The 23,823-nt window shown below is 36.6% G+C and overlaps 1 protein-coding gene across 1 annotated transcript in view; it reads right to left on the reverse strand.

Annotated features, from left to right (window-relative positions):
* PPM1E (protein phosphatase, Mg2+/Mn2+ dependent 1E) overlaps positions 1-23,823 on the reverse strand; it is a 227,094-nt gene that overhangs the window by 23,043 nt on the left and 180,228 nt on the right. Inside the window, exon 2 of the mRNA XM_073235333.1 lies at positions 4,663-4,781. Coding sequence (XP_073091434.1) covers positions 4,663-4,781 — 119 coding nt within the window. The remainder of the gene's footprint in view (positions 1-4,662; positions 4,782-23,823) is intronic.

Below are 23,823 nucleotides of genomic sequence, written 5' to 3' on the forward strand. Positions count from 1 at the left end.
CAGTTCTCCAAAAAAGAAATACAGATGGCTAACAGACACATGAAAAGATGCTCCACATTACTAATTATCAGAGAAATGCAAATTAAAACCATGATGGGGTGTCGCCTCGCATCAGTAAGGGTGGCTACCATCCAGGAGACGGACAACAACAAATGTTGGCAAGGTTGTGGAGAAAGGGGAACCCTCCTACACTGCTGGTGGGAATGTAAATTAGTTCAACCATTGTGGAAAGCAGTATGGAGGTTCCTCAAAATGCTCAAAATGGACTTGCCATTTGACCCAGGAATTCCACTCCTAGGAGTTTGCCCTAGGAATGCAGCACTCAAGTTTGAGGAGGACAAGTGCACCCCTATGTTTATAGCAGCACTATTTACAATAGCCAGAATTGGAGGCAACCTAGGTGTCCATCAGTGGATGAATGGATAAAGAAGATGTGGTACATATACACAATGGAATATTACTCAGCCATAAGAGGAAAACAAGTCCTGCCATTTGCAGCAGCATGGATGGAGCTAGAGGGTGTTATGCTCGGTGAAGTGGGCTGGGCGGAGAGGGAGAGGTTCCTCGTGATTTCGCTCATCTGTGGAGTGTAGGAGTGGGGGAAGGGCTGAAGAAGCGGAGCAGCAGCGGTCACAGAGCCCAAGAATGGGCTGGCAGGTGCCGGGGGGAGGGGGACTAGGGAGGATGGGTGGGTGGGGAGGGGATGGGGGGGAAGGGGGTCTTGTGATTGGCATGCATAGTTGGGAGGGGGGGCTGTGCGGTGCAGAGAGGACAAGTGGTGATTCTGCAACGTTTTGCTGTGCTGATGGACAGTGACTGTGGGGAGGTTTGTTGGGGGAACCTGGTGTGGGGGAGAGCCTGGTGAGCATGGTGTTCTTCATGTAATTGTAGATTAGTGATGGCAAAAAGGAAAAAAAAAGGAAAAAAGAAAGGGAAAGAAAGGGGGGATTGCTCCCTGGTGGGATGGAGCTAGCTGTAGATCAATGATTGGTGCGTGCTTTGAATGTCCTTATTTTTGATCATTTGAAGGGTGTCAGATGATCAGCTGTGGAAGTGCATTTTTCTGATAATGTTCCTTTCTCTTGGAAAAAAGAGAGGGGCGGTTCCTGTGTGGTGGTCTCCAGTGGGTTCTTCACGGTGGTGTGGAGGGCATGTCAAGGTGTGGGCAGGGGGTTTGTTTGTGTTTGTACAGAGGATCAAGGCCTGGTTTGGCTACCCAGAGAACAAACTGGGATGCGATATGAAGAAGAACTTCCAACATCAACATTCTCTGGAAGAGTCATTCCAGAAGATGATCATCAAAAAACTTCAGCAAAGATCCTGGTGCTGTTGCAGTTGTAGATGCACTCATCCCACCAGTTCCTGGACTTGCCATTGGAATGAAGAAGGAGATATCTAAGCTGGCCTGTGCATACAGTAAAACAACAAATCTGACTGGATCTATACTGTCAGAACTCAACCAAGAATTAGGAGAAGTGCAAGTTGTAGCGCTCCAAAATCTTACAACTATAGACTATCTACTGTTAAAAGAACATATGGGATGTGAACAGTTCCCAGGAATGTGTTGTTTTAATTTGTCTGATTTTTCTCAAACTATTCAAATTCAGTTAGAGAATATCTATCATATCATTGATAAGTTTTCACAAATGCCTAGGGTGCCTAACTGGTTTTCTTGGTTTCACTGGAGATGGCTGGTAATTGTAGGTCTGCTTTGGTTATGTAGCTGTATTCCTATTATGTTAATGTGTGTATGCAATTTAATTAGTAGTTTAAAACCTACACATGCTTATGTTACTCTACAAGAAGATATGTCAAAGAAATAATCAATCTTCCCATGTTTTCTTCCGTCTGCTACTTCTATAGCTTTTCTTCTTCCTTCCTAATTACAACCCTTTAGTAGAATTAGTGCCTCATATCAAAATTACCGAGTATCATAATTTTTCCAAGTGGTAAAGATACCTCAAGACAAATGCTGGGCATAGAAGCCACAGGGCATAAATCTGCAAAGAAGTAAAAAGCTAACCTTTTCAAAGAATATTGCTTCTCTCTCACTTACCAACTTTACATTTCCCTGTATGGCCCCGGAAGATGACTGGTTAGCCAGAGATGGGTAAGATTCCTCAAGGGAGGAACAACCTAAGACAGGCACAGTTGCAGGGGGGGCCATCAGGTGAGAAATTGGGGATCAACAGAGGTGAGGCTTAGAACCTCACCCCCCCTGTTTTGAGAGAAATCTTCTGCATCCGTGGATGTTTTGCTGCCCTTGTCTAGCTTGCATTAATAGTTAGTCTACAGGCACACACCTGATCATCTACATTTGCCCTCTTACAGCACTAAACTATGTTTTCTACCTTTATCTTGCATCTACCTACCACTTCAGCATTTTATTAAAAATAATAATAATAATAAGGGAGAAATGTGGGATTCACATATAAATCAAGTATAAAAATCAAACGAATATTCATATTTGACTTGATTGTTTATACTTCATAATGTGTGATCAAAACCGAAAGTTTCTGTGATGACTGCCCTTGCACTGTTCACCATGTAAGAACTTATTCACTATGTAAGAATTTGTTCACCATGTAAGAACTTGTTTGTTATGCTTCAGAAGATTGGAGACTGTTGAGAATTAGGCTTGGTATTGATTAATGATTGTGCATTGAGTCCCCTATACAGAATTTTATTGTTTTTAACAACCATTTATCAATAAATATGAGAGATGCCCTCTCACAAAAAAAAAAAAAAAAGAAAATGTTCACCTGAAGAATCACCTACTCTTTGTCCTTTTAAGAAGATAGCTCCTTGGTAATCTTCTCAATTTAACTGTTATCAACTTAAATTGATAATTTAAAATTGCTTTTAATTTTTACATTGGGATATTTCAAATTGATTTTAGATTGGACAGGAATTACATCTGCTAAGTTAAATTTGTGCCAATGGCTACGCAAGGTCATTTAGCAAATATTCTGTTAGGGATGACATAAACATGAAAAGAACTTTAAGGATTCTTTTTATTAAGTCTGTTTTGGAAACAACTAAGAGGAGAGAGAAAAGGCATTTCAGTGGGGATGTCAATGCCTTTAAGCCAGTGACAGCAGAACTTACTCAGTTGGCTCATTTCCCACTCTGATATATGGAGAAATACAATATGCCTGGTAGAGATTCTCAAGTGCAGTTCACACTGAGTAATTTGGGTTAAATAGATTAAGGACTTGCAAATAGTTTAGAAGTATAAAAGATCATTCTGAATCATACCAATGGCATGGAGACATTACTGGATAATCTCTTAGAAAAACAGAAAATCAGAATGACTAATGATATACGCCAAAAGAAAAACCCTTCATTACACATTTGCTATCTTATGGGGGTTCAGAAAATCTTCCAAAGTAGGCACATAGGGCAATACTTCAGTTTTGCTACGGTAAGTATTCTCCTTCTGCAGGGAGTGGTGTAGAACATCAGTATATAAATAATTGTTGCTTGAAATGGAAAAAAAAATCTTAAAGGGTGTGAAAAAGAAAATTGTCCAAAGTAGCAGTCCGCCCCCTCACAGCTGTAAATTACTCATTAGTCGTTAATGTCACTGTACTGCGCTGGAGCTGAGTCAGCCATTACCCTAGCAGCAGTAAAGCAGAATTTAATCTCCCTCATCTTTTCATTACAGGGCTTTTGCTTCATGCATCTTTACAGAGGAAAGACCAGTGCTTTTGTAGCAGGAATTCTATCCAACTTGACTCTGGAACAATTTGGTTCCAAGTGAATCAATTACTCTCACTAAACAAGCAGAGGAATTCCTTCCTTGACAATTTTCTATCAAAAAGGATCTAGAAAGATAAAACAAGAATGTTTAATTTTATATGTTTCACATTCTCTGGAATCTAGAAATTCTGACTCATTAATATATGCTTTGTTCCTTCTGTACCATGTTTAAGGCAAATGTTTAAAACAGAATAAGCAGAATGAAATATAAAAATTCCTCAACAATTTTGAGTAGTAACTCCCTGATTTTTTATAAAAACTTGTATTTCTTTAGAGCCTGTCAAATATGAAAAGCCTAATGCATTAAATATGCCTTCATTAATAAAGCCTCATAATTTGCCTGGAAGAAAAATGTACAATGATGCATGCAATGAAATCATGTTACAAAACTGTCATAAAAAGTTCTACCTATTTATTAGTAGATATAAAATTTAAAAGAATTAAGTGTAATACAATTAACAAGAATTTTTGTTACAACCAATTTCTTGAACTTTTATATCTGATTTTTATTTGGCTTTTAAAGGTAAGCTAAAATTTTTTAATAGGTTGTACTCAAACTTTTCCTCCCCTTACTCATTCATCTTTTCTATGCTGCCTTCACACTTCTCAGTTTTACTCTTTCTATTTATCTAGATATTATTAATGATAATATCCTGTTATAACTTCTTGTTCCAATTATCTTCACATATTTTCAAAATATACCTGTATTTTTTACCTCCTTTTATTGGTTAGAAAAAAAAAATTTTTTTTTTTTGCATTTTTTTCTCTTGCTACCACTATAAAAACAACTAGTGGCTAAAAATAATTAATTACTTTTAGTATTCTGCAGACATTAGATTCTGCAGATCACTCCACATGAGGAGATTTTAATATTTTTAAACAATGTAGAAAGGCACTCACCCACAGTCCCTTCACTGCCATCCATTTCCTTTGGGATGCAATGGGCAGAAAGATCACTCTGAAGGACTTCATCTGATGTGGCTCTAGCTAAAGCAGCAGCCAAAAAGGAAGGGCAATTACTGAAAGAGAAAAACAAAAGGCTATTTCACAGTAAGAATTAGGAAATAATACATTTAACATTATTAATAATTTCTCATAGCACTGTCTCAAAACAAAATTGTATCTTTAAACAATATTCAACACATATTTACTGAGGGCATATTATGTGCTAGGCTCTCTGCTTAGGCACTGGGTAGATATTAATGTAACAAAGATATGGCTCCTGACCCAGTAGGGCTTACAATCTAGTTAGGGAGGCAAATGAAAAATAAGCAAACAAATAGGTTATAACTTAAAATTGGGATACATTTTATAAAGAAACAAACAGGATTCAGTGATAGATAAAAACAGAGGCGTGTTCCTACTTAAGAGTGACCAGGGATCCATACCTTGAAGAATAAGTAAGACTCGCTTAAGTGGGAGTGGGAAGTTGGGAGAGAATATTGCAGGCAGAGAAAACAGTAGGTGTACAGACCTTTCTGAGAACTTGGTGTTTTAGGAACGGAAAGAAGTCCAGAGAAGATGAAGCCTAGAGTTGCAAGGGAGAAAGTGGCAGGGAATAAGGTCAGAGGAACAGGCAAAGGCCAGTTACATGGATCTTTTAGACCATGGTAAGGAATTTGGATTTTATCCTAGTATAGCAGGAAGTCACTGAAGATTGTGAGCAAGAAGGTGCAATAACCAGACATATTAATTAAAATAATACTTTGCTGTGTCAAAGGAGCAAGAATGAAGGAGGGTGACCAAGTAGGAGACTATTGTAATCCAGGTGAGACTGAAAAAAAAAGTGAGCATATTTTCGAGAAAGAAAATATAAAACTTGCTGATTATTGGATGTAGAGGTGGGCAAGAGAAAATAATTAAAGCTGAGTCCTGGGTTTTGGTCTGAGCAACCAGGTGAATGTGGGATTATTCATCTAGATGGAGAAACCAGATAAAGAACAGGTTTGTGAAGGAAAAGGGTAAAGTAGAAAACAAGAGATACTTTTAGTATGTTAACTTGGAAATATCTGTAGATACCCTAATAAATGTTTAATTAGATATTCTAGTATGGAGCCCAGAGATTTTAGGCAACTTGGAAGTCATGAATGTATGGATGGTATTTAAAACTATGGAAATAGAATAGATCACATTGGGAGAAAATACAAAAAGAACTGTTATGGACCAGTGACTTCTATGTGCCTCCTGTTTTTCCCTTTTGGAATAGGAAGGTTATTGTACACTTCACCATTGTACATCGGGTAGAGGTGGGGAGGGGGGTAGATAGTTTGTTCCTTTAGTCCCCAAGTTTTCAAATCAAGTGGGATTATGTTCAGGGAGCTCTCACCAGGAATTTGTACCCAAGGAATCGCACCTGCTCCTGGACCTGGCCTCACTGAAGTCCTGAACCTCAAGCCTAAGCCTAGTGCCAGTGAGAGAAGAAACTCTGGGAGACTTTGGGGGAAAGGGATAAGTGTATTTTGCATGTGGGAAGAAATGTGAATTATGTGGCCAGAACAGACTCTGGCAGACTGTTTTTCTAAAGAAGGCCACGGTAATGGTCCCAGAAGCTCTTTAAGAACCTTAACATTCCACATAAAGAGGCAGACTCTGTTTCCCCTTCTTTGAAAGTGAGTGAGACCTGAAGGGAAAAAAAAAAAATGTGGCCAAAGTGATGCTGTGTGAGTCTGAGGTTTCATCATGAAAGACCACACGGACTTGGTTTTCTCTTTCTTCTCTCTTCCTCCCCTTCTTCCCCCTTCCCCTCCCCTTAGATGTGTGGATGTGAACTAAGGCTCCCAAGCAATAGCTTATTATCAACTGCTTGACACACAGTGGCCCAGGCTTTCAGACGGTACCAGTCCTTGGCCTGCATCTTCCAGCTGAGGCATTAGACATCGTAGAACAGAGGCAAACCGATCCTGCTTTGCCCGGTCTGAATGTCTGGCCTAAAGAAACTGTCAGCATTAATAACTGTTTTATGCAGCTAAGATTTATGTTAATTTGTTACACAGCCAAAGTAAGGGAAAACCCAACATTTAGAAACTTAGTAGAAGATAGGGAACCTATTGAATACTTAAGATGATTAGTAAAAGGAGAAACAAGAGAGTAAAATGCTTGAAGGAGGGAATGGTCAATTGTGTCAAAACTGATGAGAAGTATTAAGAAGAAACAAGATAAGGGAAATTTGTCTTCTGGGTAGTAGTGGGGAAGGAGGTAGATAGGGAGAAGAAATAAGAGAAAAATTGAATATTGAATTTAATAATATGTAAATCATCGTTGACGGGTGCCAAGACAGTTCAATTGGGAAAGAACAGTCTTTTTCACAAATGGTGCTGTGGGACAACTAGATATCCATGCAAAGTAATCAAGTTAGAGTCTTTCCTGAAAGCAAGAACAAAAATTTACTCAAATCAATCATAAACCTAAATATAAAAGCTAAAACTATAAAAATCTTAAAAGAAAACCTAGGAGTAAAACCTCATGACCTTGGATTAAGTGGTAGTTTTCCTAAATATGACACCAAAAATAGACAACAAAAGAAAAAAGAATTTGACTACATCAAAATTTAAAACTTTCATGCCATAAAAAAGGAAAGTGAAAAGACAATTCATACAACTGTAGAAAAATATTTGTAAATCACGTATTTGGTGAGGGACTGGTATCCAGAATATATAAAGAAAATTATTCATAATAAAAAGACATCTGAATTTAAAAATGGGCCAAGGTTCTGAATAGGTATTTTTTCACAGATTACAAATGGCCAATAAGCACATAAAAAGATGCTGAACATAATTAGTCATTAGGGAAATGTTAATCAAAACCATAATGAGATACCATTTCATACCCAGTAGGATGACTATAATCAAAAAGAGAGGTAATTGTTATTAACTGTTACAACAAGTGTTGGCAACTATGTGGAAAAACTGGAACTCTCCTATACTTTAAGTGGGAAAATAAAATGGTGCAGCTGTTTTGGCAGTTTCTTAAGATATCAAACATTGTTATATATGGCCCACCAATTCCACTCATAGGTATTTATCCAAGAGAAATAAAAACATACATCCATGCAAAAACTTGTACATGAATGTTCATAGCAGCATTGTTCGTAATAGCCAAAAAGTAGGAACCAGATGTCTATCAACTCATCATGGATAAGTGAAAGACAGTCTATTCATCCAAAGGAATATCATTCAGTCATAAAAAGAATGAAGAATTAACACATGCTACAATGTGGGTGAACCTTGAAAACATTATAATGACAAAAGCCAGTCACAAAAGACCATATATTTTATGATTCCATTGATAGTAAAGTCCAGAATAGGCACATCTATAGGAACAGAGAGTAGAATAGTGGTAGCCTGGGGCTGAGGGGTGAGGTAAGTAGGGAATAACTGCTAATGGGTTTGAGATTTCTTTTGGGAGTGATAAAAATTCTCTAAATTTTAGATTGTAGTGATGGTTAAACAAGTTGAATATACTAAAACCATGAAATTGTACACTTTAAGTAAGTAACTTTAATGGCATGTGAATTATATCTCAATAAAGATGGTAAAAAGAAATTAGTGACTTTGTCAAGAACCACTGAATAGTGGAGGTGAAAATCAGATTAGATTGGTGAGTGGGAAGCAAGGAGGTGTGGCAGTGAAGGACAAGAAAGAAATGGGAAAGTAACTGAAAGGGGATATGGGACAGAAAAAGTCTGCTGTTCTGGAATGGCGTAGAATCTGACTGTGTACTAAACAGAATAGTCTAGCAGGGAGAGATCGATGGATAATGCAGGAGAGCAAAACTCTTGAGAAGCCAAGAAGGGATGAGATCCAATCTACATACAGAAATACTAGCCTTTGATGGGATGAGGCACATTTCCTTCATTGGAAAAAGAAGGATGACAATGAGTACACATGCAGATAGTTTTCTAGATTTCTTAGTAGGAAAATAAGGGTGTTCCCATCTAATGGTTTGACTCAGCAATAACTTACTAAGGCTCACAGTGTTACAAGGCACTGTTCTAGTGCTCAGGATACCCCAGAGTTCCTGACTCAGTAGGTCTCAAGTACAGCATGAGAATTTTCCTTTCTAACAAGTTCCCAGATGATGTTCATGCTGCTAGTCTAGAGCCACACTTTGAGAACCACTGGGTTAGATAATCAGTGGGGTGGTGAGGGTAGAAAGCACGTGGGGGAGGGGGATGAAGAGAAAGTAGGTATGAAATAATCATACCAGGGAGCAGTAGGACTGTCAGGCACCACTAAGAGATTGTTGGAAGTTTGAGAATTTTCAATGATGCCAGTCTTTTTGGTTGCACAATTTTCTCCATTAATGTTTATGTGCTGGAACATGTGCAGGTAAGAAGAACTGTCTAGTTAATCAGATCTGGGGTTTTACAAGGTTAGTACTATAAACTGAACAAGAGATAGGGGAACTGAGTGTCTTTTTAAGGACGTGATTACAATGTTAGACCATGAACTCTTAAGTTGGCTAAGAAAGAACAGAGGTGAGTTGCAAATCAATGTGGTCTAAATGTAATTAATCAACTGTATTGGAGTGCTTTGGCACATAACCCAGAGGGATAAAATGTTGCCTGAGAACAGGATACTTGGGTGTATGATTTTGTAGCTGGTGCAGTTATTGTGATAACAAGATTTAGGTGAGACCAAGAAAGCCGGTGGTTTAAAAACAGATAAAATGTCAGTATTTACATTCCAAGTCCCCAAGGTGGGATTGGGACTTGGAAAATTCTCTTTATCATTCACTAGTATTTTTAAATTGTAGATCAGGTTCCACTAGTGGATAATGAAATCAATTTGTGAATTGTGACCAGTATTTTTTAAAAAAGGAAATAGGTAAGACTATGAGATAAGGCTAAGTATTCCAGATATATATGTAAGTATGTACTGAATCCTGGTTATGATGAAAAAAATTGAAAGCCACTACCCTTTAACAATTATGAAATAAATTGATGACATCCCTTGAAATCCAAATGATTTATACACAGATCACCATTTCTTTCATGTTAAGTGAATTTTTCTTGATGCATTAAAATATTCCTTCATAGACATAACCTCTTTGACAGCATTACTTATCTACATTTCTATCATGCTTTACTTTGATTAACTGGACACATTCAAGTATTTTGCCTAAGTGGACTTTTAAGTATATAGCTATAACATTTACTTGGTCCTTTTCTTTGTTTTAAAATTTACATTAAAAAATTATCTGAAAATCTTTATTGCAATCTTATTCCCTAAGAGTTCCAAAAAAAAAAAAGGTATCTTTTGTGTAATTAGTAAGCTGTCTGGATCTAGGTTAATCAAAGGTAAGAATATGAAAACTTTAAAGAATAAGGCAAGAACCATTAGTCTCATTAATGTGTCATCTACATTTTTAGGCACAGTTAATGTAATTTTTTACTTTTTGTCAGACAGAATGAAAATATTTTCAGTGAAGTGTAGGGAGGAGGATTAGGTGACTAATAGCTAGATATAAAACATCAAGCTAGATGCGTCAGCCACATCAGCTATTCCGACATGTCAGAAAGCTGTAATACTTAGCATGAATAAATTCTTCTGGTTTTGACTCTGAATTGAAAGAGATTATTCCTGAAAAATCAGAATTGCAAATATATTTTAAAACATAGTCACATCAGAGAAGATTTGATACAACTCAAATAAAAGCTTATCATTAAAGCTTGTCATTTTTAAGAGAATTACTAGGAGTGACTAACATCATAACATAGCAAACTGCTTTTTTCATCATTTCTTGTACAATGCTTGAAAGACCCTAATTCAGAAAATTTTAAAGCAAGTTTACATAGCAAACAGCAGACGAGGGCCAATCTCAGGGCAGTCTGTAGAACAGGGGTTACAAAATATTATTATGTTGAGAACACTGCTGAAGCAGAGTATTATTAGAAATTTTTTAACTTTTGCAGTGTGTATCATTATTGGGGACTGGCTCTTTTAATGTCAAGTTAATCATGTTAGGCCCCTCAAATATATGTCAAGAACAATCCTTTGTTATTTAATATATAATAACAGATATGACTGAGGTGCTTACCATTCCTACCTTCAAGAAATACCTATCCTGAGAATAAAGGAAATGTTTTCTCATACATACCAATTTGTAGGGATCAAAGTACAGATTTTATACAGTCAGATAAAAATAAAATCCTTGTTTATGCCTAAGTCATATGTATCTATATGCATAAATACCTTTTGAAGAATGTTGAAATATCATTAATTTGGAATCCAGCTAGTTTTAATTTTTAAGTTTAGTCACATAAATAAACCATGCCATTTCATTAAAGCTATTTATGTTAATGAATATATGAATGTGTATTTCAATTTCTGGGTATACTGACTTCCTCAGTGTTGCATATTATAGAGCAGAAATCCAGAGTCCATTAAGCTTCATACACTGAACACTGTAAACAAAACACAGGTCTTGCTTTAAGCTAACAGTAGGTGTGTTCAACAGACACACACACAAAAATACATAAAGCTCAGATTCCTCAATGTTCTGACTGGTCTTCTCTGCTGCTCACAGTGGCTAGTGCCACCTTATCCTCAAAATATTTATCTGGGTAGCTCAGTCTTGACTCTTCAATTCTACTTTAAAAATACAGCCCAAAACATGCTTGGTGGAAGATTTTGAATTATAAAAATACAACTGCAACACTAAACAAATGCTGGCGAGGATGCAGAGAAAGCGGAACCCTCTTACACTTCTGGTGGGAATGTAAACTAGTTCAACCATTGTGGAAAGTAATATGAAGGTTCCTAAAAAAACTAAAAATAGAAATACCATTTGACCCAGGAATTCCACTCCAAGAATATTTACCCTAAGAAAACAGGGTGACAGATTCAAAAAGACATATGCACCCCTATGTTTATCACAGCACTATTTACAATAACCAAGAAATGGAAGCAACCTAAGTGTCTATCAACAGATGAATGGATAAAGAAGATGTGGTACATATACACAATGGAGTACTATTCAGCTATAAGAAGAAAACAAATCCTACCATTTGCAACAACATGAATGGAGCTAGAGGGTATTATGCTCAATGAAATAAGCCAGGCAGAGAAAGACAAGTATCTAATGATTTCACTCATCTGTGGAGTTTAATAACAAAGCAAAAACTGAAGGAACAAAACAGCAGCAGACTCATAGAACCCCAGAATGGACTAGCAGTTCCCAAAGGGAAAGGGACTGCAGAGGGTGGGTGGAAAGGGAAGGAGAAGAGGATTAAAGGATATTATGATTAGTGCACATAATGTAGGGGGGTCACGGGAAGACAGTATAGCACAGAGAATACTCTTTAGCATCTTACTATGCTGATGGACAGTGACTGTAATGGGGTATGTGATGGGGACTTGATAGTAGGGGGGAATCTAGTAACCACAATGTTGCTCATGTGAAACCTGAGCATAAAATTGTATATCAATGATACCTTAATAAAAAAAAATGTTCACTATCCAAAAGACAAGAAACAACAAGCATTGGCATGGATGTAGAATAAAGGGAACCCTCCTGCACTGTTGGTGGGAATGTAAATTGGTGCAGCCACTGTGGAAAGCAGTGTGGAGGTTCCTCAAAAAACAAAGTAAAAATAGCATGTGACACAGTAATTCCACTTCTAAAAATGTATCCGAAGATAACAAAATCCCGGCTTGAAAAGACATATATATGCACCCTTATGTTTATCACTGCATTATTTGCAATAGCCAAGATATGGAAGCAACCTAAGTGTCCATCAGTAGATGAATGGATAAAGAAGATGTACATATATACAATGGAATATTATTCAGCCATGAAAAAGAAATCCTGCCATTTGCAACAACATGGATGGACCTAGAAGGTATTATGCCAAGTGAAATAAGCCAGGCAGAGAAAGACAAATACCATATGATTTCATTTATTTGTGGAATATAAACACAAAGCAAAACAGATGGAACAAAATAGCAGTAGACTCAGACATGAGAAGTGACTGACAGTTACCATGGGGGAGGGGTTAGGGTGGGTGGATGGGGTGGGTGAGGGAGATGAAGGGGCAATTCTCAATCATAATATAAGCTGGTCACAAGGATAGTAGTATAGCATAGAGAATATAGCCAATGATTCTGTAACATCTTTCTATGTTTCTATGTAACTGCACTAAAGTTGAGGTGAGGATTTAATAATGTTGGTAACTGTTGAAGCACTATGTTGTATATTTGAAACCAATGCAAGACTGTATATCAATGATATTTCAATTAAAAAAAAGGCAGATGTTAAATTATTGTTATGTGTGTGTGTACCCTGCCACCACTACAAACTCATATGTTGAAATTCTAACCCTCAATATATTTGGGTGTGGAGCCTTTGGGAGGTAATGAGATCATGAGGATGGAGCCCTCCTGAATGGGATGAGTGCCGTTACAAAAGACTCCAGAGAGCTGTCACGCCCTTTCTACCACATGAGGACACAAGGAGAAGACAGTCATCTAGAGGCAGAGAGCCCCCCAACCCAGATACCAAATCTGCTAGTGCCTTGTGAGAAATTTCTGCTGTTTATAAGCCATCTATGGTAATTTGTTATAGCAGCCCAAACGGGCTAAGACAGTCATTATGGGCACTTCCCCAAACATTACCATGATCAGCAGATCAGCACAGAAGCAAAATTTCAATACTGAGTATGTCCATTTGTTATGCTCTAGACAAGGATTGATTTCTTTAGATTTCATAATGGGGCCAAGTCATAGGAGAATCCCTAGCATTATTTAAGGAATTAATTATTATATATTGGTCTTTCTTGCCTATAGATATTAAAAGCTATTACTTACATATATGAGTATATCAGTCAGATATCACTTCAGCTTGTAATTTTTTTAAATCAAAGTAACATTGATACACAATCTTATATTAGTTTCAAGTAAACACAGTGGTTCACTAGTTACCCACATTATTAAATCCTCACCCCAACTAGTGCAGTTACTATCTGTCAACATAGAAAGATGTTAATCAGCTTGCAATTTAAACATTGATTTTTTTATGTTACTACAAGAATTTTTTTAAATGATGAAGAATAATTAGGGATCACTACCAACTTTGAAGCCTGGATATATATAGATAGTTGCACACTGAGGGAGACAGAATTTCTGCCAACTTATTTAGTTGCTATTCAACTAACTTGAAGACAAGAGGTTGTAGCAGAAATATAAAGAGTTGGAAAGCTGTTTCTATTTCTAGTTGGATAACCTTAGAAAAGATGCGAAAAATCTCTAAATTTCAGTTTCCTCAACTGGAAAATAAAGAAATTAGAATAAAACAACTCTGAAGTCTCTTCCAGGTCTAAAATTCTAATTCTATAGTTTTATTCCAAATAAAGTTTTGAATTTCAAAATGGAACAAAGGTAGTTTTAAAGGTACAAATCAAACACACTTCTGATCCAAACAAATGTTCTTACATAAGCTAACAGAATGGGAAAAAACTCTGTATATTCTTTTGTAAGCAATAAGAGGATAATCTGCCCCATGAACTAGCTGTATTCTTAAAAGTTGAATGTATATTTATTTTGATAAATGTAACCAATCTTTGCAGTGAATCCACTAGTTAAGAAAAAATTCTTCAGATTTTGTACAGCTTGTTTTCTTAAAGAGATACACCTATTCCATAAACACCATATAAAATAATGTTACCAACTGATTATGAAGCTTTGTATTTCAAACAAGGGAGTACTATTTCCATACCTTTAAAAATAGTTATTTATACGAGCTCATGATTCTATCTCCACTCTATAGGCTGGCATAAGTCCACTCCACATTTTCCTCTAGAGAAACAGGAGTCAGATTGGAATTGAATACGAAAGCTCTCTTTCAGCACTGTGTGTTGCCATCTCGTTACAAAGCAAGCCACTGTAGATTATCTTAGCATAAAAACACTTAATTTGCATTCATTTTCAAATATCGTGGGTACATAAGTCCTATTAGATGGACAGGATAGTATTTCAGTCAGATCTTTTTCTAAGTTGACTTGTTAATATATTCTGCATGCATATTAAGACAATATATACATTTTAAGACTGAAAACTAGATTTTTGTTATAAACCAAGCTAGGAAGCATTTTCATCACAATGCCAAACCTACACAAATCACTAAAGACATTATTAGATAAATTAGAGGTTTAAAAGTACATACTTCCTGACACTGGGATTGTGGGCGTCGGCACAGCATGCACAGCTGTGTTTCAGCAATCTTGTCACAAAATCACAGAGGGAATAAAAATTCCTGAAGGTGGGAAGTTTCCATCAATTAACTTTGAGAGAGACTCGTCTGGAGCAGCCTCATCTCAGCCCACATATTATGATGTTATCTACTCAAGATGCCCTTGCTAGGGTGACAGTGCTTAAATGTTGAGTTTCTGATTATCCCCACCCCAAGTTAATCATATGTATTTTAAATCTAGAATAACACAGTAAACTAAAAATACAGATGGCAAATTCTCCACCTGACTTGGAGTTTTTTTTTCTTAGTGGACTAAATGGAGTTAAAAACCAGGGTTGAATATTTTCTTCTTTAAGCTATTTCCTTCCCATAGAAAACTCTAGGAATACCACCTGGAGTCAGTGTATTAGAATACCACACATCATAGATCCTCTTAGTTAGCTCTTCTGAACCTAAATAATGTTACCTACACCAAATGATTACTTCCCGCAGCTCTCAGTTTGGGGTTCTTACAAGAGAAATCCCAGTCCCTACTGCTGCTTCAAGGTAGTCTCAACAACCCTTTGTTTACATCAATCAAGCTGACATTCAAGCAAAATCACCAGTATCTTAAATTTTCTGTGAAAAACAATCTAGATGTTATACATTTACCAAAGATCAAACTACGACTAGTGACGCAAGACCACAAAAAGAACTTAACAGCAACTGTTTTTCTTGTCATCTTTCCTCCATGACCAAAAGTAACTAAATAGCACTTTACTGAAACTAGTCAACATCACCAATGTGACCTTCTTATTGTTAAATCCTAGTCTGTTGTCAGGTCTGACTTGCCGAGGAGCATCTAACTGATGGTTCCCTCCACATACTTTGATACGATTTCTCCAGAACCTCATACTCTCCCACAGGGTTCTGTCTTCCCAGTCTCCTTTGATGGTTCTTCCTCTTCTCCCTGCACTTACAATTCCTCTATGTTATAAGTCTTTTCTTTCTTGCAAAGCCTTTATAAATTTCTATTATGCTATATGCATTTCTTATTTATTATATTTATTGTTCATGTCTCCATTCCTCTGCCCACTAGACCACAGATGTTTTTTGTCTGCTTCTGGTAACTGATGCCTAATGCCCAGACCAGTTCCTGACACACATGATTGATAAGTATGTGCTGAATTAATTAACTTCTGTCTTTATGATTTAAATATATATTTAAGCTATTTTCTAACTCCTTAGAATGTTCTTTAAGAGTAAAAATCAATATACTTCTGAAAGAGTGTTACACTGACTATAACACTCTTACACGTGGCTGTGAAACTTGGGCTGGTATCAGTAAACAGGTGATACCCACTCACAGACAGGAATTAGAGTCATAGTTACACTTTTGTTGTCAACTCAAATAACTGGTTTATGGCCTCATTTATATTAAATAAGTGGCCTCATTTATGTTAGAGACTTTAGTCCCTCTCACTAAGAGACAGTATATTTAAATTTCAAAAGTATATATGGCTTTTTAATAGGAACTCTATTTCAGCCAATATTGAACCAGTTTTAGTGTGGGGACTTTACTAAAATGACACACAGTTATCCTTTGAAACACAACTAGAAATAGAACCCTACTTAATGGTTCTAGTAACCATATTACTATTCATGGATATTAACTTAGGTCATAAGCTGTTGCATCTACATTCTGAATATTCTAATATTAATACTAATACTGATATAACACAAATATCTTGTTTTTAGGAAAAATGAAAAGATTAACTAACTTTTTGAGTTATTACATGCAGGTATTAAATTCTCTACATCTTTTCAAGTACCAAATGATTTCACTCATTTGTGGAGTATAACAACAAAGCAAAACTGAAGGAAAAAAACAGCAGCAGACTCACAGACTCCAAGAAGAGATTAGCAGTTACCAAAAGGAAGGGGGTAGGAAGAGTGGGTGGGGAGGGAGGGAGAAGAGGATTAAAGGGCATTATGATTAACACACATAATGTAGTGTCTTCACTACTTTATGGGAAGGAGTATAGCACAGAGAAGAAGAGTGGTGACTCTATATCATTTTACTGCTGATGGACAGTGACTGCAATGGATTGGGGAGGGCACTTGATAATATGGGTGAATGTAACCAGTGTTGCTCATGTGAAACCTTCATAAGATTGTATATCAACAGTACCTTAAAAATAAATAAATTCGTTACATCTTTTATTTCTTTTAGTTCTTACAATAACACTGTGAAATAGGATGTATCTGAAATTCCTAACTAAAGAACTTGGCAACTAGAGAGGTTAATAAATGGAACCACATTTTAAACTCAGATTTGTAAATCTTGAAAGCTATATTCTAAATCTCTAACAGTATAATTGCTTGGCCCAAGAACACATGTGGTAATAATTATTCAGCTTCTACTGACTGAGAAAACAGAGACACAAGATAATCTGCTCAAACTTATGTATTTTCTTGATGATACGGTGGCTACAGAAAATGTGTTACCTGAATCCTGGGCCATGATTCTAGTTTTTCCATAAACATAGCTTGTGTATTTATTCATTTATTTTAATTTGAAAGTAATACATACCACATTCTTGTTGAAAAAAAAATCAAGAGAATACAGAAATACTGAAAGTAAGAAGGAAAGATAACACTTATCAGTTTGTTATATCCTTCCAGCCTTTTTTCTGTGCATTTACAGACAAGCATAAAAAATATACCTTTGTTTGGATTTATGCAATATAAATGAAATAACATATGTACTACTATAAATTGAACTTCTCCCTTAGTGATGTTTTAGAGAACTGGGTCCCAGGAACACACACACACATACACACAACTTGTTTTAAGCTGTTACAAAGTCTATCATCAGACACTTAGGTCATTTATAATTCTTTAATACCATAAACAATGCTTCAGTGAACATCTTCACATGCCTTTCTGTGCACCCTACACAAAGATATATAATCCATTTGTTAAATTTCTATTTTTATCAAAATATTGCAATCATATACTTTAAAAAGTTGACTTTAACTAGAAGACTCATGATAAAAGACAGGAAATCCTTCCCTTTGCTTCTCTATGCTCTAGAGACCTCTGGCCTCAACTCTTCTCACCATTCTCCTGTGTTGCCATCTTTCTAAATAAAATGTTCACACTGATGTTTCTTAGTTTTCAGCATTGGGTATCAGATATATTATCTTCTCCCCCTGGTAGGTCTTCATTTATCCATATTAACAATAGCTCTTCTTCATGGCAGAGGTTTAATGCTGCTTTTTGCACACACAACTTCCTGTCAGCCAATACCTGGTTACCTCAGTGAGCTTTAAATTAGTATAGCTCTACAGAGTGTGACATTCAAACAGTATACTAAGACCACAGCTCCTTTCTTGTGAAACTATTTTTCCTAGAATTAACTGACTCACTTTATTTTTCATTTGCTTTCAACACACCTAGTTTTTCCCCCAAAGCTCTAACATCATTGTGGCACACCTTTCAGGAATATTTCCATATGCTCAAACAAATCAGTTCCCTTTTTTTTTTTCCTGGAAAACTCCCTGGACTTTAAACTTGGTGTACAAATGACATCCTGGGACTTCCTTATGGAGCTCTTCAGTGTTAGCTCATCTGTTTTTCTAGATCCCGAGTTTTCTTTCCTGGACTTATTAACTTGGTTTTTACATTTTGCTAGAGTACGCCCTCCTTACATTTACCACCTTCTACTATCTACTCTCTGTTTATGTTCTCAATTCCTTTGAGTCACGTAATTTCTACACTGTCAGAGTTTATAAATAAATTCCATACTAGAATAGTAAGCCTCCGCCCTGAATTCAGTGCTCACATGAGGTCTTTTGCTATACTTTCCTTATCACTTAGTTATCCAAAACATGCCCTCCAGTAGTTTCTCAGGAAGGCATCAGGGAAATTATATTTTCTGAGTTCCCGCATATTCAAAAAGATTTCTTGCCTGTTCAACTGAACAACAGTTTAACTAGATATAAAATTCTTGGGCCAAAGAATTTTTGTCCCAAGGACTTTATAGATAGTTCTACTGTCTTCTGGCCCTAAACTCTTCTGAGAGTAAGTCTAAAGCCATTCTGAATCTTTCTGAATCCTTCTCCCCCATGTTTGTTCTTTTCCTCTGGAGTCTTTTTTTTTTTTTTGCAGCCCAATAACATTACTAGATTGTGCCTTGATGTTAATTGTTCCATGTAAATTTTTCCTGGCTCAAGATGTGCCCTCTCAAACTATAGATTCAAGACAGCATTTGTTTCTGAATATTCTCTTAAAAAATACATTCTTCAAAAACAAAGACCCCACCAAAAAAGAAAATTACAGACCAATATCCCTGATGAATGTAGATGCAAAAATACTCAATAAAACAGCAAACCGAATTCAAAAGTATATCAAAAGGATCATACACCATGACCAAGTGGGATTCATCCCAGGGATGCAAGGATGGTACAACATTCGAGAATCCATCAACATCATCCACCACATCAACAAAAAGAAAGACAAAAACCACATGATCATCTCCAGATGCTGAAAAAGCATTTGACAAAACTCAACATCCATTCATGATAAAAACTTTCAGCAAAATGGGTATAGAGGGCAAGTACCTCAACATAATAAAGGCCATATATGATAAACCCACAGCCAACATCATACTGAACAGCGAGAAGCTGAAAGCTTTACCTCTGAGATCGGGAACAAGGAAAGGGGAGGGCTGTGCAACACAGAGAAGACAAGTAGTGATTCTACAACATTTTGCTATGCTGATGGACAGTGACTATAATGGAGTTTGTGGGGGGGACTTGGTATAGGGGAGGGCCTAGTAAACATAATATTCTTCATGTAATTGTACATTAATGATAACAAAAAGAGAGAGAGAGAAAGAAAAGGGGGATTACTCCCTGATAGGATAAAACTAACTGCAAATCTATGATTAATGCATGCTTTACATATCCTTAATTTTGATCTTTTAAAGGGTGTCAGATGATCAGCTATGGAAGTACATTTTTCTGATAATATTCCTTTCTCTTAAAAAATAAAAAAGCAGTTCCTGTGTGGTGATCTCCAATAGGTTCTTCACAATGGCATAAAGGTCGTATCAAAGTGTGGGCAAAGGGTTTGTTTGTGTTTATACAGAGGATTAAAGCCTAATTTGGCTACCCAGAAAACGAATTAAGATACGATATAAAGAACTTCCAACATCAACATTCTCTGGAAGAGTCATTCCAGAAGATGATCATCAAAAAACTTCAACAAAGATCCTGGCGTTGTTGCAGTTGTAGCTGCATTCATCCCACCGGTTCCTGGACTTGCCATCGGAAGGAAGAAGGAGATATCTAAGCTGGCCTGTGCATACAGTAAAACAACAAATCTGACTGGATCTATACTGTCAGAACTCAACCAAGAATTAGGAGAAGTGCAAGTTGCAGCGCTCCAAAATCTTACGACTATAGACTACCTACTGTTAAAAGAACATACGGGATGTGAACAGTTCCCAGGAATGTGTTGTTTTAATTTGTCTGATTTTTCTCAAACTATTCAAATTCAGTTAGACAATATCCATTATATCATTGATAAGTTTTCACAAATGCCTAGGGTGCCTAACTGGTTTCCTTGGTTTCACTGGATATGGCTGGTAATTGTAGGTCTGCTTTTGTTATATAGCTATATTCCTATTACGTTAATGTGTGTATGCAATTTAATTAGTAGTTTAAAACCTACACATGCTTATGTTACTCTACAAGAAGATATGTCAAAGAAATAATCAATCTTCCCATGTTTTCTTCTGTCTGCTACTTCTATAGCTTTTCTTCTTCCTTCCTAATTACAACCCTTTAGTAGAATTCATGCCTCATATCGAAAATTACCAAGTATCATAATTCTTCCAAGTGGAAAAGATACCTCAAGACAAATGCTGGGCATAGAAGCCACAGGGCATAAATCTGCAAAGAAGTAAAAAGCTAACCTTTTCAAAGAATATTGTTTCTCTCTCACTTACCAACTTAACATTTCCCTGTATGGCCCCAGAAGATGACTGGTTAGCCAGAGACAGGTAAGATTCCTCAAGGGAGAAACAACCTAAGACAGGCACAGTCGCAGAGGGCCATCAGGTGAGAAATTGGGGATCAACAGAGGTGAGGCTTAGAACCTAACCGCCCCCCCCCTGTTTTGAGAGAAATCTTCTGCATCCATGGATGTTTTGTTGCCCTTGTCTAGCTTGGATTGATACTTAGTCCATAGGCACAGACCTGATCATCTACATTTGCCCTCTTACAGCACTAAGTTATGTTTTCTACCTTTATCTTGCATCTACCTACCACTTCAGCATTTTATTAAAAATAATAATAATAATAAGGGAGAAATGTGGGATTCACATATAAATCAAGTATAAAAATCAAACAAATCATATCTGACTTGATTGTTTATAGTTCATGATGCGTGATCAAAACCGAAAGTTTCTGTGATATGACTGCCCTTGCACTGTTCACCATGTAAGAACTTATTCACTATGTAAGAACTTGTTCACCATATAAGAACTTGTTCGTTATGCTTCAGAAGATTGGAGACTGTTGAGAATTAGGCTCGGGGTTGATTAATGATTGTGCATTGAGTCCCCTATACAGAATTTTATTGTTGTTAACAACCATTTGATCAATAAATGAGAGATGCCCTCCCCCGAAAAAAAAGAATATTTGTGTAGACTTATCTACAATAAAGAATTTGAAATAATCTAAAACAAAATACATTCTTCATTTCATTGGCAATTTTCCTCTTTCACTTATTTCCTGAGCTGTTAGCTAAGATTTGTCTTTTACACTAAATCTTTTTCTCCTTTCTCTGCTTGAAGTTATAATTTTATCAATGTTTGCAAAATTTTTTAAATTATCATTCAAGGCAACATATTTTATTAAAACTTTGGTCATCTCTGTTTTCATGATTCAACAGTGTTTTTCAATTACCATTTTTATTTCTGTTCAATTAAAAAAATTTTTTTACATAAACATAGTTGATATATAATATATTGGTTTCACATATATAACACAGTGCTTCAACAGTTACACACATTGTTTTTTTATTAAAGTATCACTGATATACACTCTTATGAAGGTTTCACATGAAAAACATTGTGGTTCCTACATTCATCCATATTATCAAGTCCTTGCCTGTACCCCACTGCAGTCACTGCCCATCAGTGTAGAAAGATGTCACAGAGTCACTACTTGTCTTCTCTGTGCTACACTGTCTACCCCATGATCCTGCCCATACCATATGTACTAATCATAAAACCCCTCAATCCCCTTGTCCCTCCCTCACCACCCACCCTCCGCCACCCCTCCCCTTTGGTAACTGCTAGTCCCTTCTTGGAGTCTGTGAGTCTGCCGCTGTTTTGTTCCTTTAGTTTTGCTCTGTTGTTATACTCCACAAATGAGGGAAATCATCTGGTATTTGTCTTTCTCTGCATGGCTTATTTCACTGAGCATAATACCCTCTAGGTCCATCCATGTTGTTGCAAATGGTAGGATGTGTTTCTTTCTTATGGCTCAATAGTATTCCACTGTGTATATGTAACACCTCTTCTTTATCCATTCATCTACTGATGGACACTTAGGTTGCTTCCATATTTTGGCTATTGTAAATAGTGAAGCAATAAACATAGGAGTGCTTATGTCTTTTGAATCTGAGAACTTGTTTTCTTTGGGTAAATTCCTAAAGCAGAATTCCCAGGTCAAATGGTATTTATATTTTTAGTTTTTTGAGGAACCTCCATATTGCTTTCTACAATGGTTGAACTAATTTGCATTCATACCAGCAGTGTAGGAGGGTTCTCCTTTCTCCACATGCTCACTAGCATTTGTTGTTCCTAGTCTTTTTTATCTTGACCATCCTAACTGGTGTGAGGTGATATCTCATTGTGGTTTTAATTTGCATTTCCCTGATGATTAGCAATGTGAAGCATCTTTTCATGTGCCTGTTGGCCATCAGAATTTCTTCTATGGAGAATTGTCTCTTCACATCCTCTGCCCATTATTTAATTGGGTTATTTGCTTTTTGGGTGTTGAGGCATGTGAGTTCTTTATATATTTTGATGCAACCCCTTGTCAAATATGCCATTTACAAATACATTCTCCTATACTGTAGGATGCCTTTTTGTTCTGTTGATGGTGCCCTTTTCTGTACAGAAGCTTTTTAGTTTCATGTAGTCCCATTTGTTCATTTTTGCTTTTGTTTCCTGTGCCCAAGGAGATGCGTTCAGGAAAAAGTTGCTCGTGTTTATATTCAAGACATTTTTTCCAGTATTTTCTTCTAAGAGTTTTATGGTTTCATGACTTACATTCGGGTCTTTGATCCATTTCGAGTTTGCTTTTGCGTATGGGTTAAACAATAATCCAGTTTCATTCTCTTACATGTAGCTGGCCAGTTTTGCCAACACCAGTTATTGAAGAGGCTGTCATTTCCCCATTGTATGGCCAAGGTTCTTTATCATATATTAATAGGCCATATATGCTTGGGTTTATATCTGGGCTCTCTAGTCTATTCCATTGGTCTATGGGTTTGTTCTTTTGCCAGTACCAAATTGTCTTGATTACTGTGGCTTTGTAGTAGAGCTTGAAGTCAGGGAGTGTAATCCCCCCAGCTTTATTCTTTCTTCTTAGGATTGCTTTGGTTATTTGGAGTTTTTTGTGATTCCATATAAATTTTAGAACTATTTGCTCTCATTCATTGAAGAATGCCATTGGTATTTTGATAGGGATTTCACTGAATCTGTAGATTGCTTTAGGCAGGATGGCCATTTTGACAATATTAATTCTTCCTACCCAAGAGCATGGGATGTATTTCCATTTATTGCTATCTTCTTTAATTTCTCTCATGAGTGTC

The sequence above is a fragment of the Manis javanica genome, chromosome 4 (genome assembly GCF_040802235.1).
Source record: "Manis javanica isolate MJ-LG chromosome 4, MJ_LKY, whole genome shotgun sequence".
Taxonomy (NCBI): Eukaryota; Metazoa; Chordata; class Mammalia; order Pholidota; family Manidae; genus Manis; species Manis javanica.